The 16,404-nt window shown below is 48.9% G+C and overlaps 1 protein-coding gene across 1 annotated transcript in view; it reads left to right on the forward strand.

Annotated features, from left to right (window-relative positions):
• The window catches only part of DLG3 (discs large MAGUK scaffold protein 3), a 57,186-nt gene extending 42,291 nt beyond the window's left edge, over positions 1–14,895 (forward strand). The window contains 10 exon segments of the mRNA XM_017887901.1: positions 1,183–1,359; positions 1,597–1,672; positions 2,454–2,553; positions 6,267–6,308; positions 7,611–7,661; positions 8,265–8,366; positions 9,297–9,469; positions 9,891–10,000; positions 10,321–10,412; positions 11,592–14,895. Of these exon segments, the coding sequence (XP_017743390.1) occupies positions 1,183–1,359; positions 1,597–1,672; positions 2,454–2,553; positions 6,267–6,308; positions 7,611–7,661; positions 8,265–8,366; positions 9,297–9,469; positions 9,891–10,000; positions 10,321–10,412; positions 11,592–11,698 (1,030 nt within the window). The 3' untranslated portion in view covers positions 11,699–14,895.
• Positions 14,896–16,404: the final 1,509 nt, after the last annotated feature.

Genomic DNA, 16,404 nt, shown 5'->3' on the forward strand with positions numbered 1-16,404 from the left:
TTGAGACAGAATCTCGCTCTGTCACCCAGACTGGGGTGCAGTGGCATAATCTCAGCTCACTGCAACCTCCACCTCCCAGGTTCAAGTGATTCTCCTGCCTCAGCCTCCCGAGTAGCTGGGACTACAGGCGTGTGCTACTACGCCCAGCTAATTTTTGTATTTTTAGTAGAGATGGGGTTTCACCATATTGGCCAGGCTGCTCTTGAACTCCTGACCACTGGTGATCCACCCGCCTCAGACTCCCAAAGTATAATGGCATGAGCCTCTGTACCCGACCTCCTAAGGCTCTTTTGATGTGTCACTCCTCTCAGATTTCCAGGGGCTGCTAAATCATGTCTATTCAAGGGCTTCCAAAATTTGCCTCAGACCTTTATTTCCAATACCATTTCCTAGGACTTCTAGCAGCAGCCAAGCTGGTGTCCTTTTCCATAAACCTGGATTGTATAGCTCCCTCCCCACCTTCTCCCACCTTCCCTTTTACTTCTTTACTCTGCATCATTTATAGCATGTCACAACAGCATGTCTTGTCAGAAGACCTGGGTTTTGTCCCAGGTTGGTTAGATGTGTGATTTAGGTCAAACTATTTTTCCTCACTGAGCCTCTGTTTCCCCATATGTAAGAGAAAGAGACTGCACTTCTAGGGTCCCAGTGGTTCTTTTCAACCCTACCATTGTGTGGGTCAGCGTCAGCCTTAGCTTTTTCTTTGGACTCCCGAGGACATAGGGCCCTTTCTTTAGTGTTTCGGCAGTGTTTACCAGTCATTGTTTGGGATTATAGTTAACATTTTTTTGTCCTGTCTTTAGCTACTTTTTGAAGATATGTTTGTGAACTGAGAAAGCTCCCTGCTAGAGCTAGTTTCCTAGGATGTGGGTGAGGGAGAGGGCTGTTGAATGAGTTCTACTTTGAACTTTTGTCTTGCATCCAGAAGCCAAGAGGAAATGGGGTTTGTAAAATATTTTCTCTTATGCTTCTTATTGGGAGAATGAGATGTTTCTTTGAAAGGGAGTGCATATTTACCACTTTGGCACAGAAAGAAGGATGTGGTCTCCTGGAGACATCCTTCTAGTATGCTGTGAGGCTGCTATGTCTGTGCTGTTTGGGTTGGCCTTCCATCTTTTCAAGGTGCCAGTGTCTTGGCATTTAGGGTTGGATGATCACTTCATCTTTCACTGTGCCTTTCAGGGCCCTGTTTGACTATGATCGGACTCGGGACAGCTGCCTGCCAAGCCAGGGGCTCAGCTTCTCTTATGGTGACATTCTTCATGTCATTAATGCCTCTGATGATGAGTGGTGGCAGGCAAGGCTGGTGACCCCACACGGAGAAAGTGAGCAGATCGGTGTGATCCCCAGTAAGAAGAGGTGAGTCATCATGATCATGAGCAAGGCCTTTCCTGCCCTCTTGCTGGTGTTTCTTTCTTGTTTTCCTATTAGAAGTTGCTTGAGAGCAACATTTGTGCCTTGCTTCCTTTTTGGTAGAGTCGGTACTCAACATGGTTTTTACTCAGTGAGCCAAAAAAAATGGCTGCTGTGCCTGCTGCAACCCACTGCTGGACCATTTACTGGCAGTAACAGGACTTCTTTCTGATTCCAAAACAGGGTAGAAAAGAAAGAAAGAGCTCGATTGAAAACTGTGAAGTTCCATGCCAGGACGGGGATGATTGAGTCTAACAGGGTAAGTGGGGATTCCCAAGGAAATCAGCCAGTAGGTAAAGAGGGGCGAGAAGCTTGGAATTTAGTCTGATGTGTAGGAGAACTGGGGAACACAAAAGAAAATCTCTTTTTCAGGGGGCTGGCTCTGTCCTGTCAGAACATTGACTGCTTTTCAGAAAGCAGAGAGGGAGCTCTTAAAGTCCACAGCTAGTCTGTGCTCCTTCCCCCTGGGTACTGGCTCTTGAAGATGTGTTGGAGTTGGACTGTCTGGAAGGCTGACTTGCTTGGGGAAAATGAAGCCACTCATGGGTGTCTCCCTGGCTATAGATCCTGTCAGAGCATCCAGCCAAGAAGCCCAGTCTCAGAGCTCCTACCTCCCTTCAGACCACCTGAGACAGGGGGGCTCTCCATTCACCCCTTTTTTTCTATGAGCTTCACAGGCCAAAGAACTTCTGGAGCAGTAGAGGGAAGAGAGACGTGGAGTAGATGACTCTGTGTATATCAGTGGTACCTTAGGGCATGTGTCCAGGAGGCTACAGTGACCTTTGTTCTTTAGGAAGTACCAGTGAGTGTTATGAGTCTGGGTTAGGTAGAAACCTCTAACATCCCTACAACATTTTCTTGTAAACATAATTTTCCTCTTACATCAACTTTCATTTAATCTCATAGACTCCATTTGTGAGAGATGGTCTTTTATTTAGCTCACCGTTGTCTCCATTTTAGTTTTTCTTGCATGCTTTAAAATCCATTGTTCTGTTTTTTTTTCTTCTGTCCTTCCCCTCCATCTTCATGTTCTTTCACAGTCGATCAAAAAGAAACGTAAAAAGAGTTTCCGCCTCTCTCGAAAGTTTCCATTTTACAAGAGCAAAGAAAACATGGCCCAGGAGAGCAGCATACAGGAACGTAAGTAGCAGCAGAGTCCAGAGAGCAGGCCGTCTGCAGCCCCGTCCTCTCATCGTCAGTTGCCTTTCCCTCAGGAGAAGCCTGGGCAGGGCCACGTGTGGCCCCGTGCATGCCTGTGTGCGCGTGCACCTGCTTATCTACAGAGTCAGGGCAGAAATTGGTCTACATAAGAAGATGTTGGGTTTTATTTGTCCTGCTCCTCAGTTAGAATGAATGTTGAAGGCACTGAGGTGGGACTGGTCCCAGGGTCCCAGGAAGTGCCTGGCACTAGCAATGGAAGTGCCAGACAGAGCTCTGCTGTGGTGGTGAGGAACGGTTTTTCAACTACAGTGTCAGGGTCAGGAAAATGGTTTTTCAAGAGAACGAGGTCTAGGGACTCAGTGTTGCTCTCCTGGTTTCTTCCTCTTGTGTTTTCTTTCCCTTAACTTCACTCATGTATGTCAAGAGAAGAGCCTTTTCCCAGGATCCCTGGAGTTGGGGCTACTTCCAGAATCCCAGACATGTGCATAAGCATACAGGATATCCACACAACTCTCAGCAGACTCACTGTCATCCTAGAGTGCCTACAGAGCCAGTTTTCCCAGGAGAATCCTTCCTGCTTAAATGAGTTGACATGGAAGGAGTGTTGCTCCACATTGTTCAAATAAAGATCTGTTGAAAAACACAAAGTTGGTTTGGTAGGAAGAGCAGTCACACTGAGCTAAATTCAACTGAAGAAGAAATTTAATCCTGATTAATCTTCTTGCTCTACCATGTGCCTCAGCAATTAACTGCTCCAACCCTAACCTTAAACACCAGGCCTGGCTTGAAAAATGTTTTCTCATTTGTCTCATCATGAGTGGTAAACATCTCTCATTTACCAGTGACTCCTCTGACTTACATGGAGGGATCTTGGGGTCTTGGGCTGTTGGGACTGGCAGGAGACTGACTGGTTCTGAGAGGAAATGTCCTTCTGTCAGGCCAGCCTGGTCCACGGTCATGGTATGCGTAAGTCGTTGCTATCTGGGTGGTACCGGTGGACAAAAGGGTGCCCTCATCCAGATGGCAGCCACAGCTCATCATCCTGGAGTAGTTCAATGAGAAGCCATAGATGAGGTGGCTCTGCTCATGAGCAGTTAGGAGATAGTCCTAGTCAGAGGCCTGAGGTGATGTCACCATAATTTCATCAGATAAGTCCCAGTGTCCCAGAGTCCCTCCATGCCAAGCCCAGCCTGGGGGGGCTGTTCATTGCTCAGTGGTCCCGCCTGGTGGGCGAGGTGGGGGTATCTGTTGGACAACAGAGTTGAAAGTGCCTAGTGCTTCTCCAGAAGCTGAGCTCATCCCCCAAGGTCTGCCCAGCTCAGGGCAGCTTTGGAAGCCACACCCCACACCATGTGAAACTTTTCCTGAAGGGTTTGAACAGAGTGAATCAGTATTGGGCGAAAGCTTCTTGAGGTAATGGGAATTCTGTCTGCCTACCTGGCACACGTGGGCATTTGCTCTTTCACACACTGCGGAGGGAAATGGTGATTTCAGGGCCAAACAGAGACCTGGGCTCCACAACCAAAATTTGGTCAAAGCAGGTGCTCTAAGCCTTGGAGTGTCACCTGTCCTGTCCCATTGGCCTACAGCCGTAGACACCTCAGAAAGCTAGTCTACTCCAAGGCCCTCTGGCAACGAATTGGGCAGCATGAAGTCTTGATGTCTTATCTGCCCTGGGATGTTCTTTCTGTGGCAAAGTTCCTGGCCTCACTATAGTGCTAGGTCTTCATGGTGTTTCATAATTCTGTCACTAGTGCTCACCTGCCTCTGTATTCTTCCTCCCCCCTTGTCTTTTTCTCTATTTTTTCTCTTCTCCCCAAATCTCTCCCTCTCTTCCATTCCCTCCCATCCCTTCCCCGTCCCCTTCTTCTTCTCCCCTCGTCCTCTCCGCCCTTGCTGTCTGTGAAATCAGGACTTCCCGGGGTTAAGTGACGATTATTATGGAGCAAAGAACCTGAGTAAGTCCAACTTACACACCGTTCACTGTATTTGTGGCATGAATGGAGATAGTGGGGGTGGGGCTATTGGGGACATGGGTGAGGGTCAAGGGTGAGAGGAGGGCAGTGTTTGTGAGCACTCTGACATCACAGCAGGAAGAAGTGCGTGTGGCTCCAAATGTTACATGTTTGCTCTGGATCCCTAGTACCCAAATAAGTCCCTATCATTCATGCCTTTGTTTACCTTTTGCTACTCAAAGTGGCAGGGCGTGAGCTTGGCGTCCCACCTTAGAAGCGAAATGGGCTTGAAATGTTTCTCCAAGGTAACCACTCAGCTAATCTCTAGCCTATTGTCGAAGGGAGGGGTGCCTGCTGGTTGGATTCTTCTTCCAGTGATACCACGCTAAAGAATTGGGTGTAGGAATTGTAGCTCTTACAGTCCCTCTAACTAGGGGCAAGGGTACTGTGACCCCCTTTTCCCAACCTGCTTCTGGGATGTCCCAGCAGATCCAGGGCCTCAGCAAACAGTGCCGGTTGGCTTCCCACAGAGCACCTGTAAGGGGTTGAGCTGGTCTGCTAGGGGCCCCGGCACCATTTATGGACCATATATAGTTAGTGCTTTATCTCAGGAAAACTCTGACCTCATTTTCCTTTCTGGAAAAGAATCCTAGAGTGGAAAATGAAAAAGACCTAGATGATGAGGCTTAGTGGCCATCCTGCTGCGTGCAAGGGTGCACAGACATGCAGCCTTGCCGAATGGGTTCTGTCAGCATATACTCTCCTTCAATAAATAATAAAGGACAAAGGCAAAGGAGTTGCCTATGGGGATTGTTCAGGAACTAGCCATGTGTGGCAACTCAGCCAGTCCTTTCTGGGGGTGGGCCACAGCATATCATGATCTGGAACAGTGTGGTCTTGGCTGAAATGAGCAGCATCTCTCTCCATCGTTTGGTGTGTCCATGTCTCATCTTCATTCGCGTGTCATCTTGGATGGGCGGGCTTTGTTTGTGCCTCCTGTGAGCGCTGCTCCCCGGCTTGAGCTTTCTTTTCCCTCACCACTAAGAGATGGGCAGATCCCAGCTGTGTGAGACAGGAGGGCTGTCTTGTCCTCAAGGTGTTTTTGTTGGTTTTGTTGTCTGTGTTTTGACATGTGTCTGGTGGTGGATGGAAGTGCTTCCCCTCTCACCACTGAAGCCAAGCTCTCCTGCTTTGGAGTGGCGGCAGGAAGGCTGGGGATCCCACCGAATGGTCAGGGCAGCGCTGCCTGGTGTCTGCTTAACCCATCCAGTGATTGGCCTCTTAGTTGTGGAGTGCCACATGGTTCTGTATTTCAGGGGCTCTGTCGGGCGGGGGACACCCATGAGCAGACTGGTCCCTGGACTTCTCTTTGCTCCTGTCACTGCCTTTTCTTTCCTGTTGTTAGCCTTGGGCGATGCATTTTGAAATAGGACTTGGAAACCATCCAGGTCAATTTGTTTGATTCAGGTGAAGAGGATGCTGCTGAAGGAAGTATGGCTTATAGCACATAGGGAGGGACTTGGCAGACCAAGAGGGCTCTGGGGACAAGTATGAGAGGGCCAGGGGCTCAGGATTGGAGCTGTGCCTCCCAGTTGGTAGCCTGGATGTGGCAGGCCTCCTGTGGCCTGACTCAGTTGGCAGCTCAGTGTCTCGCTCCTGGAGAAATTGAGTTTTGTGCTGCATGTGACTTCTCAGTGGTGTGTTCTGAATTGGAGTCTCTTTCTTGTTGGCTTGCAGAGGGAGTGACATCCAACACCAGTGACAGCGAAAGCAGTTCCAGTAAGTGTGTGTCATTCCTTCCATGTCGTGTAGCTCCACCGTGTATCCCAGCCATCCTCATTCCAGTGTCGCTCAGCTGCCATTGCTGCTCAGAGGCTGGTGCTTCTTTTAGCCATGTACACTTTGAGATCCTGGAAATGCTGTGGCCAGTTCATTCTCCTTATGGGTTGGGGTTCACCCCATGGGTTAAAGGAGAGTATAAGCCCTATAGTTCTGGCCAGGACCTGACTTAAAAGCATCCCTGGCACTGGGAAGGGTAAACTGCCAAAGAGTAAATCCCTGCCATGGCTACTGTGGGCCATAGGTGCTGCCAGATTTATAGATTTGCTCAGAGACCAAAAGAAAAATGGCTCCTATAGGATACTGCGCTAAATCTGCCTTTCCAGGTCATTAGGACCTCTTTGCCTTTGGGGCCAGTTAAAGGATCAGGTAATTGCCAAGTTCTCCTTGGGAGATCCTGTGACCAGACCAGAGAAACCGTAATTCAAACCTCATGAACTTTGGGAGCACTGGTCTTTCAAGAGCTATGGTGGCTAGAAGCCTTGTAAAATCTGCCCAGGAGTCTTAGGCTCAGAAGAAGCCTTTTAGCAAGCATTGTGTGCCTTGATGCAAATATCACTATCTTCCCTGGGACTGCCATCAGCCACTTTGGGACCTCCAGGCACCCAGCACCAAGTGGCTTAATGACTGTTTTAGGAAAACCTCAACATTGCTAGGCTCGACATGGAGCTCCACCAGAAAGAGACAGCAGGCTCAGCATTGCTTTTAAAGGGCACTGGGGACCTTAGCAGAGCCATGTGCCACTTTTCTGGATGCTGCTTCCAATACAGGAGGTGGGTCGGTAGACCTTTAAAAGGGCAAAGTTAGGTTGCACCTTTGGGGACCTGGGTGTGTGCCCTGACTCCCCTGCATGTAGATGAAGGGGACTCAGGCAAGCATCTCAACCAGTCGAAGCATCCCTGTCATTCTTACTAGAGCGAGGGGGCTACTGCACACAGCTGACTTGTTACCTACAAGAACAGTTCCTCAGAAATTGGGGTGGTTTGGGGTGGAGGCTTCATGGCTTCTGGGCCTTGGCCCCTTGCCCAGTGATGTTTCACTGAACAAGATAACTGCTGACTTCTGTCTCCGAGCCCGTGAAGGGCTTTCCTGTGCTTCTCACCAGCAGAAAACAGAAAGGATCACAGGTGGTAGCAAGGACCACCCGATAAGGCTATGTCCTGGCAGGGGAGGGGTGCGGGGAGTGTTGTACAGAAGGAGGCAGATCATATGGTGCTAACCTATCTCCCTTTTTTGTTGCAGAAGGACAAGAGGATGCTATTTTGTCATATGAGCCAGTGACACGGCAAGAAAGTAAGCCCCTTCTGAGAGCCTTGTCTTTGTGCTAGTCTGGTCATGGGGCTCAATACAATGGGTGGCTATGGCAGCAGAGGGAGGGACCTGGAGGAGGAGGAAGGCTCGACTCATGGCACATCCAGCCCATGGGCTCCTTCTTCTCTTCTGCTTCTTCCTAGTGTCATAGGGAAGGGGGTGCATCCAGTGTGCACTTCTCTCTGTGCCTTTGCCTGCTGCCAGGACACCTTCCAAAGGAGGGGGCAAATTTACAAGGAAGGTCTATTTCAGTAGATGTAGCCACTGCTAAAAGAGAGGTCCAGGTTCTTCCCTTCAGTGGCTGCTCTGCAAAAACCTTGCTCAGTTACTGGTGTCAGTGCAGAGAATCTTTCTGACTGTGTTAGAAGGGGAGCAGCTTCTGGTTTCAGACTTGCCTTGAACTTAGATATTCTCAAATTAAAGGCTCTTTGATGTCTTTCTGTTTAAAAGCCAGACAATGGCCGAGGATGCTTTACCCTGTCTGAGTCTCTGCTCCAGAGCCTCTGTGTTCTAGCCAGACTCAGGGGTAGGACAGGCTGTCTGGTGGGGGTCTCTGTTCACTGTCTCGATGCTCTCCCTCTCTAGTTCACTATGCAAGGCCTGTGATCATCCTGGGCCCAATGAAGGACCGAGTCAACGATGACCTGATCTCTGAATTTCCACATAAATTTGGATCCTGTGTGCCACGTAAGAGTCCAGGAAGGCCCAGAGGAGTGAGGCTTGGTGCCCTGGGAATTGTTCCTCTAATGTTTTATGGAAAAGGTCTGGGATCAGATTCTAGGGCTATTTGAGGACAGGGTACATTTGGCACCCTGGAAAAGAGTAGGTGGCAACATATTCCCCAAAAGCTGATGGGGTTGGAGAGATTAAGCCATCAATCAGGCTTGGCTGCTCACTCTCTTGAGGGGAAGTTTCAGTGGTGATGGTTGGGAATGGTTGGACAAATAGGGAGGCCCAGCCAAAGTGGTGTTGATGTGACTCCATGAACAGTTTGTTAGGTTCACTGTCTCCTCTACCAAGTTTGGCACCTTTCTGCCATGCCTTAGCTCACCTTTCTGGTCCAGTTTAAGCTAAAGCAAATAGCCCCCTGTGTGTGACCTGGAGATTGGAAGAGAAGTAGGCCAGACAAACTGCTTCCCAACTGCTTGTTTTCTCCCACTTATTTGGAAAAAAAAAAAAAATGGAGTGGCCCACTGACCCACCCAGATGAGAATGGACCAGTCAGTATTTTTTATTTTTTTTTTATTTATTTATTTTTTTTGTGAGACGGAGTCTCGCTCTGTCGCCCAGGCTGGAGTGCAGTGGCCGGATCTCAGCTCACTGCAAGCTCTGCCTCCCGGGTTCCCGCCATTCTCCTGCCTCAGCCTCCGGAGTAGCTGGGACTACAGGCACCCGCCACCGCGCCCGGCTAGTTTTTTGTATTTTTTTTAGTAGAGACGGGGTTTCACCGTATTAGCCAGGATGGTCTCGATCTCCTGACCTCGTGATCCGCCCGTCTCGGCCTCCCAAAGTGCTGGGATTACAGGCTTGAGCCACCGCACCCGGCCCAGTCAGTATTGTTAGACTTGGGGTGGGTCATTGCCCCTGGGCTACAAAGCATTTCCTTTCTTCCTTCAGATACTACCCGACCTCGACGTGATAATGAGGTGGATGGACAAGACTACCACTTTGTGGTGTCGCGTGAACAAATGGAGAAAGATATTCAGGACAACAAGTTCATTGAAGCAGGCCAATTTAATGATAACCTCTATGGGACCAGCATCCAGTCAGTGCGGGCAGTTGCAGAGAGGGTAAGTGTAGAGGAGATGGCCTCAAAGGGAAGGCCAATGCTCACGCCAGGGTTCCACTTGGATCCTTATCCTTCCAACACAGGAGCTGCCCAACAGTGCTGCTGACCAAAGCCATAGCACCTCTGCATACTCCCAGTCCCTTGACGAAGCTATCTGTCTCCTTCATACAACTCACCCCAGAGCATCACCCAACAGGGAATAGGGGACTCTGGACAGATGTGGCCTTTTCTGGGTAATAGGAGCAAAAAGTGGGGCCTGTCTACCTCAGGGATCCAGTGTTTTAGGCCACTTTGGGTGGCCCTGGTGCCCCTCCCCTCAACCCCACCCCCAGCCAAGGTGGATGTTTAGAATGTCACTGGATTTCTGCTTGGGGCTCAGTGAATAGGGAGTGGCTGGGCTGATACAATCTCTGCTTTTTCAGGGCAAGCACTGCATCTTAGATGTTTCCGGCAATGCTATCAAGAGACTGCAGCAAGCACAACTTTACCCCATTGCCATTTTCATCAAGCCCAAGTCCATTGAAGCCCTTATGTAAGTGTTTAACTGAGAACTCAGACACACCAAGCTAAGATCGGGTCTGCAAGGGAAATGGAGAAGAAAGTAATTTGCTGGGCAGAAACTTGAAAGAAACTCTGTGCCCCAGCTCTGGTCACTGGGCGCTCCTGTTTTGAGGGCTTGTGCATATGTTCTCGGTTGGACTTTTGAACGCAGAATGTTTGAGGAGTTAGCCATGGGCCACTGCTGCTCTGAGAGGGCAGCTTAGCAGATTTTTAGGGATCCTGGAATAATCCTTTATGGTTAATCAGAACATAAGATCTGGTTCGGAACTATTTTTCTTCTGTCTTTGGCAGGGAAATGAACCGAAGGCAGACATATGAACAAGCAAATAAGATCTATGACAAAGCCATGAAACTGGAGCAGGAGTTTGGAGAGTACTTTACGGGTAAGACTCCTGCTGCCCTGTGGGGGGTTCTGGGGGACTAGCCAGGTACCTGTTTCTATAAGTGTCTCAAACAGGTGTAGACAGAATGTAGAAACCTTGCACGGAGTTTCCAGTTGCTTTTAAGCTTTTGAGCACAAACCTTTCCAAAGCACTCAAGTTCCCTGTGTCCAGCCATAGCAGCTCAGCCAGTTTATAGCATAAACCACTCGCCAAATGCTTCCTTGAATTGTTGGTTTGTTCATTTTGTCTTGTCCTTACTAGATTGTGGTCTGCCTGTATTACTCTGTCTCCCTCCGTTTCAGCTCCCCTCCCCCTCCCCCAGTACTTTGCTTTGCATGTTTAGGTGCTGAATAAACGTTTGTTGATGATGATGATTCCTCAGTGTGGTGTTCAAGTTGTCTGTTGGGGTGCCTGTCTGTGTGTGTGTGTGTGTGTGTGTGTGTGTGATCATCTACTTTAGAAGGTCAGTTCCTGAAACATTGGGAAGGTTTCTATGTAATACGTTCTTCACCTTTTGAAGTACAGTGATATATACATATATGCATGCAAGGCAGTGCTGAATCCATTCTAGCTGGTGGTGACACTAGGTTAACTGCGTAAAGAATTCATAAATGTCCTCACACACCTTGGGTCTTCAGAGCTCCCTTTACCATCAGCATCCATGTCCTTGTTTGCTGGGCTGACCTCTGACATATAGCAGATGTGATGGGCCCAGGAGCACTGCCTCTTGCCAGAAATTGTGGCTTTCAGCTCTTTCTGTGGAGAACTGCAATTTTCCAAGTCTTTTAGTAAGGCTGCTTTAGAATAACAAGCTGCTGGCCTTATGGCACCCAAGAGCAACATGAACTGCAAGGTCTGGCACATAGTGGGTGCTCAATAAACATCTTTTGAATAAACACATTTTTCTGGTCATTACTACTTAGTCTCACTGTCTCAGTGAGTTGACTTCAATCCCTGGGCTTGGGGCACCTAGTTGGTTGCCCTTACTGCCCTGAACACACAGGCAGCCAGCCAGTGAACCCAAGCCCAAACCCATACTCCTGGGAACATGTCCTTCATGTGAGGGGTCGGGGGGGTATGGAGGGGGGACTTGTAGGATTGTTGGGAGAGGCAGGATTGCTGGGTTTGGGGGATGTGCTGTGGACCACAGTAATAATTTTGTTTTCCTCTTCACTTTAGCCATTGTACAGGGTGACTCACTGGAAGAGATTTATAACAAAATCAAACAAATCATTGAGGACCAGTCTGGGCACTACATTTGGGTCCCATCCCCTGAAAAACTCTGAAGAATCCCCTCCAACCATTCTCTTGTGAACAGAAGAAATCAAGTCCCTCTTCCCTCCTCCCTCTTCATCTCCTGTCCCCATGGGGAGAACAAATGCTACGTTCTTTGTCCCTTTCTTTAGATCTCAAACAAAATCTGAGTTTCCAAGTCGTTCTTTTTGTTTTTAATTTTGTTTTGTTCAAGTTTATTTTTGGATGAGCATCTCATTCATCTGTGACTGGCCATTCCTGCATGGACCTTTCCAAGCGCTAGCACGGTCAAAATCTCAGAGCCATTTGTTTCATGAAAAACCAAGCAGAAGTGAAGAGAAAGAGGAGGACTGATGGAGACAGACTCTGGACAGCTGCACGGGCTGTGAAGTGACTAAAAAATGCCCCACATGAGAGATGCCCTGGCTTCTCTTATCTGCTACGCTGTCTTGCAGCTCTGAACGGTGCAACGTAATGGCACAGAAAAGTATCTTATTTATATATATGATAGCCTATATTAAGTAATTAATAAAATATATAGATAATTTAATATATAAATTATGTACACTCTCATATATATATTATATATATGCACACACATTTGGGTTAGTGAAATCTATGGAGACTCTACAATGTACTATGTATTTATGCTTTAATTTTCATATTCCAATCAGATGGCATCTTCTATCCCAGCTGGTTGGGAAGGGATTGAAGATGGTAGCAAGTGCTGCACTAAGGGCACTCGCATTTGGTCATTCTCTTGAGAGCTAGGAGGGGTCAGCCTGAGGCCTGAGAGAAAGGGCTTTTGCCTGGGATGAGAGGGTTAGAGACTTGACCTGAAAGCAGCTGCTGCCCCTGAGGTGCAGCCAGTCCTGTGTGTGGACAGAGAGAATGGCTAATGATGCTCCGCGTGGAATTGCCTATTGTTTTATGCCACCTGATGTGTCTGCATGAGAGGTTTCCTTTTTGTTCCTTTTTAAGCTGCTGTTAAACCAAAACCATGTTGTGCTACTGTGTCAGCCTTTTCATTATTGCAAATTTTACTTTTACTATTTAAGTGAATGCATAGAATCCAGTTTGCCAAGGTTCTAAAGGCTTATGAGGTCCTGAAGGAGCCAGGCCTTGTGATGGAGTAGGTGACACAGGCCTGGTTGTCCTGTCAGCAGAAGGGAGAGCAGGGGCTGGGCTGAGAGGAGGACACGCAGGACTCCACTGAGGTTCCTTTCTGGGCTCCACCAACAGCGACAGGGAGTCATTTGCCTTCCAGTTCTGTGCTGGGATGGCGGGACAGCACTTGGCTTGCTTGGCCAGCCACGTCGTGAGTTTGATTTGGTTTTTTTTTTTGCAGCTGCTTCATATGCTCTGCTCCAGCCCCTCCCCAACAGCTGGTAGCTTATGGTTTCTTCAAGAGGAAAGTAGACTTTATGCTGTACATTTGAGCTGTAGAGCTAAGATCCGCTTGCTGGTGAGCTGTGAAACCTTGTTGCTTTTTCCCAGAGTCTGATGGCAGTGACTGTGGTCAAGGGAATCTTCACCACCACAAGTGCAGGCAGCAGGTGTGGTTCAGGTCTTCCCCCACCCCACTGTGCTCCTTTGAAGCCAATGTGCCTCCCTCGCCTCCATACTGGAGGGACGATGCAGGGGAGAACAGAGAAGTGCTTGGCCCTAGGGTTGAGGCATTTGTTTCCTAGCCCGCTGGGTTAGGGCTGGTGCCAGCAAGGCAATGTTGAGGATGCTTTAAGCACTACCAGCCAAATCCGGGAACTCTGTTAACAGTTGTCCAACCAGCAGAATGAGGCTAACTGTATAAAGCATGGAACCCAGGATGAGGATAAGGAAAGGGCAGTGGCTTTCCCTGGGCAGTACACTGACTTGAAGGCAAAGAAGGATAAAGTGACAGCCGACTGTGACTCTGGTGAGGAGGGGTGAGCAGGGAGGTTGATTCTCTGATGTTAACTATGTGGCGAAGTCTCAGCCATGCTCAGCCCTCCCCCTCCCAGGGAAGAGAAACAAAGATTCAAAGTAAGCATGACACTAGTTGGTTTACCAGTGTTCCTTCCAAGGAGACATATATTTTTTAATAAACGATAGTTGCAATGAACTGTGGCTCAGAGACCTTCTTGAAGTAGTTGAGAAGGGAGGGTGTGGGCAAAGTAGTGGGAAGAACATCCCAAACTTTTGGGGGCCAGAGGGCTTTCTCCTTAGTGATGATGAGCTAGCTGAGCTGGGCCGTCCTGGGGATCGGTACAGCTCCCTGCGGTGGTCACAGGCCCTTTGTGAAAGGTGTGTGCTTGGTCTTCCACCCCAGCCCCAGACACTGCTTTAAACAGCGCCAACTAGATGGGAGTCCACATCTGTGGTGGCAAAATGCTGACATTTTCCCAAAAGGTACACAAGGTGGGAGAGGCCTGCTATAGCAAAGGTGTGTGTTAGAGAAAGCAGGGGCCTGATTTAGTAGCAGAGAACTGGGTGAGAAAAATGGCCAGAGAAAGTGACCTGCCAGCTACCAGTGTTTCCAAAAATGAGGGTGGGATGGGCCCAGTTGCAGAGCAGGACAGCCGTCATCCCCATAGCCTTCTGAGGAGGGGAGGGGTGCTTAGAGCAGGCAGTTCTGGCAGTTCTGACGTGGCAGGCACCATTGCAACTTGTGCGGAGGAGTCTTAGGAAGTGCTGTCATAATTCATAAGGTCAAGAGCAACATCTGGATGAATGAGCCACCTGAAATGTGTGTGGGCTGAGCCACAGAAGGGTGAGTCCTCTTGCTTGTGGCGCTTTATGGTGTGCAGGTTGCTTGCTTTCCCACATTCTCTCATTTGCTAGAAGGCAGCCCAACAAAAGGGAGTCCCCAAAGAGCTCCATGAGAGCTTAAGAAAATTCATCTCCTGAGGGCAAAGAGAACAAAGATCTGGCCTATGGTCACACTGTTGAGGCTCTGTCTTCACAGCTGATGTTCTCCTAGTGGAGGTGCAGCTGAAGAACATTGAGCCTCAGCACGAGAAGATACAGAGCAACTTGGAAACCCCAAAGGGAGACACACCCTTAACACTGTGCCCTGCTGTGCTGTGCTGTGCCGTGTCCTGAGGGAGGAGAGAGCCCTATCTCCTCCTGGTTTTGTTGCTGACATTGCAGCTGATCATGCCTTGACTCCTTCATCTCTAACAGAGGAAGAACTGTATTATCAAACCTATGGTCTACCCATGAATAAATAAAATATTTGTTCAATCACAAACGACCAGCTTTGTCTTAAGTTGAAAGTGCTTCTAGAAATCAGTGAATGAAAACAAAATCCTTACCTGCAGCAAGTATAGAAGTCGAGTGGCTCAAGGGCGGCCCTAATAAAGATGCAGAAGCAAGTGGGAGTTGAGCCGCAGGTTTGGGAGGAGACTAGAGGGGAGGGAAAGTATCCTAAGCAGGCCAAGGCCAGGCAAAAAAAGAGTGGGACTGAGAAGGGGCGCCAGCTCAAGCAGAAAAGCCAGCACTAAAGGCCACTGGAGCCCTTTCTGCAGGGATAATCTTTGCTTAATACCAACCACTGCAATTAGGTGAGAAAGTGTTGAGAGAGCTGGGAATTTTCTCAAGGCAAAGCTGACAAATTAGCGCTGAAGTCAAAAGCGATCCTGGATGCCTGACAACCTCAACCTGGGCCTTGGAAGTGTTCATTCAGCCTCAGCATTCCCGAGTTGTATTTTATCCCTGTTCCCACCTAGGATTTCATGGCCCTGATTCCACTAATCCTTTTATCCATCCAGCCATTTCCTTGGCACCTCTAGGACATTTCGTCATCATTGCAAATAACATTCTGAAGCTCAAATTTGTTTCCTCAAAAACCTCTTCCCCTGTCACTTCCAAGAAATAGTACTGGCTCCTGCATACTTCGCTTCCTCCCCAGTGAATAGGGTGTCGATACCTCATTTCTTTGCCAGAAAATAGCAAAGCTTCTTTAACAGGCCCCAACTAGATTTTATCTGCAGAGCTGTTCCCATTGTGCACAACGTGATACCCACTGCTTCCATGTTAGCTTGAATGAACTACCCGTGTTTCCTTCCTTCCACCATTTCCACTGGTAGTTTCAGCATACATACCTAACACTTGGAAGAAATGGAAAGCAGGTGGTTTGAGAATGGGCTTCAGACCTGCGTTCTCCCAGTGAAGAGCATGTGTGAGAGGATACTCTGTCTTCTGGCCTTCCTGTCTGCCTACGGCCAGTCCTGCCCAGGATGACAGAATCATCTGTCTCATGCGCTACCCCTCCCATGGGTCCTGCCACCCAGAGGGAGAAGTTGAAGTCTTAGCTCCTTAGCATGGCCCTTCCACCATCAGTCCCAGGCTTTCTCTCCTGTCTCTTCTGCTGTGCCCCTTTCTGTTCTAGGCATTTGAATTCCCTGAATGTACCACAGCCCTGGGTCTTGGCTCATCCTTTTTCTGTGTGCCCATAAATGCCCTCGCTGCTGCCCCATCTTGCTTAACCTAGAAGACTCAGAGGCCGAGCGGGGGATGGAGAGAGAGAGAGAGAGAGAGACAGCGTCTCATCTGTCACCCAGGCTGGAGTGCAGTGGTGTGATCATAGCTCACTGCAGCCTCTACCTCCCAGGCTCAAGTGATTCTCCCACCTCAGCCTCACGAGTAGCTGGGACCCCAGGCGTGTGCCGCCAGGCCCAGCTAATGTTTGTACTTTCTGTAGAAACGGAGTTTCACCATATTGCCCAGGCTGGTCTCCAACTCCTGTGCTCAAACAACC

This window comes from Rhinopithecus bieti, unplaced genomic scaffold (assembly GCF_001698545.2).
Source record: "Rhinopithecus bieti isolate Rb0 unplaced genomic scaffold, ASM169854v2 scaffold_18033, whole genome shotgun sequence".
Taxonomy (NCBI): domain Eukaryota; kingdom Metazoa; phylum Chordata; class Mammalia; order Primates; family Cercopithecidae; genus Rhinopithecus; species Rhinopithecus bieti.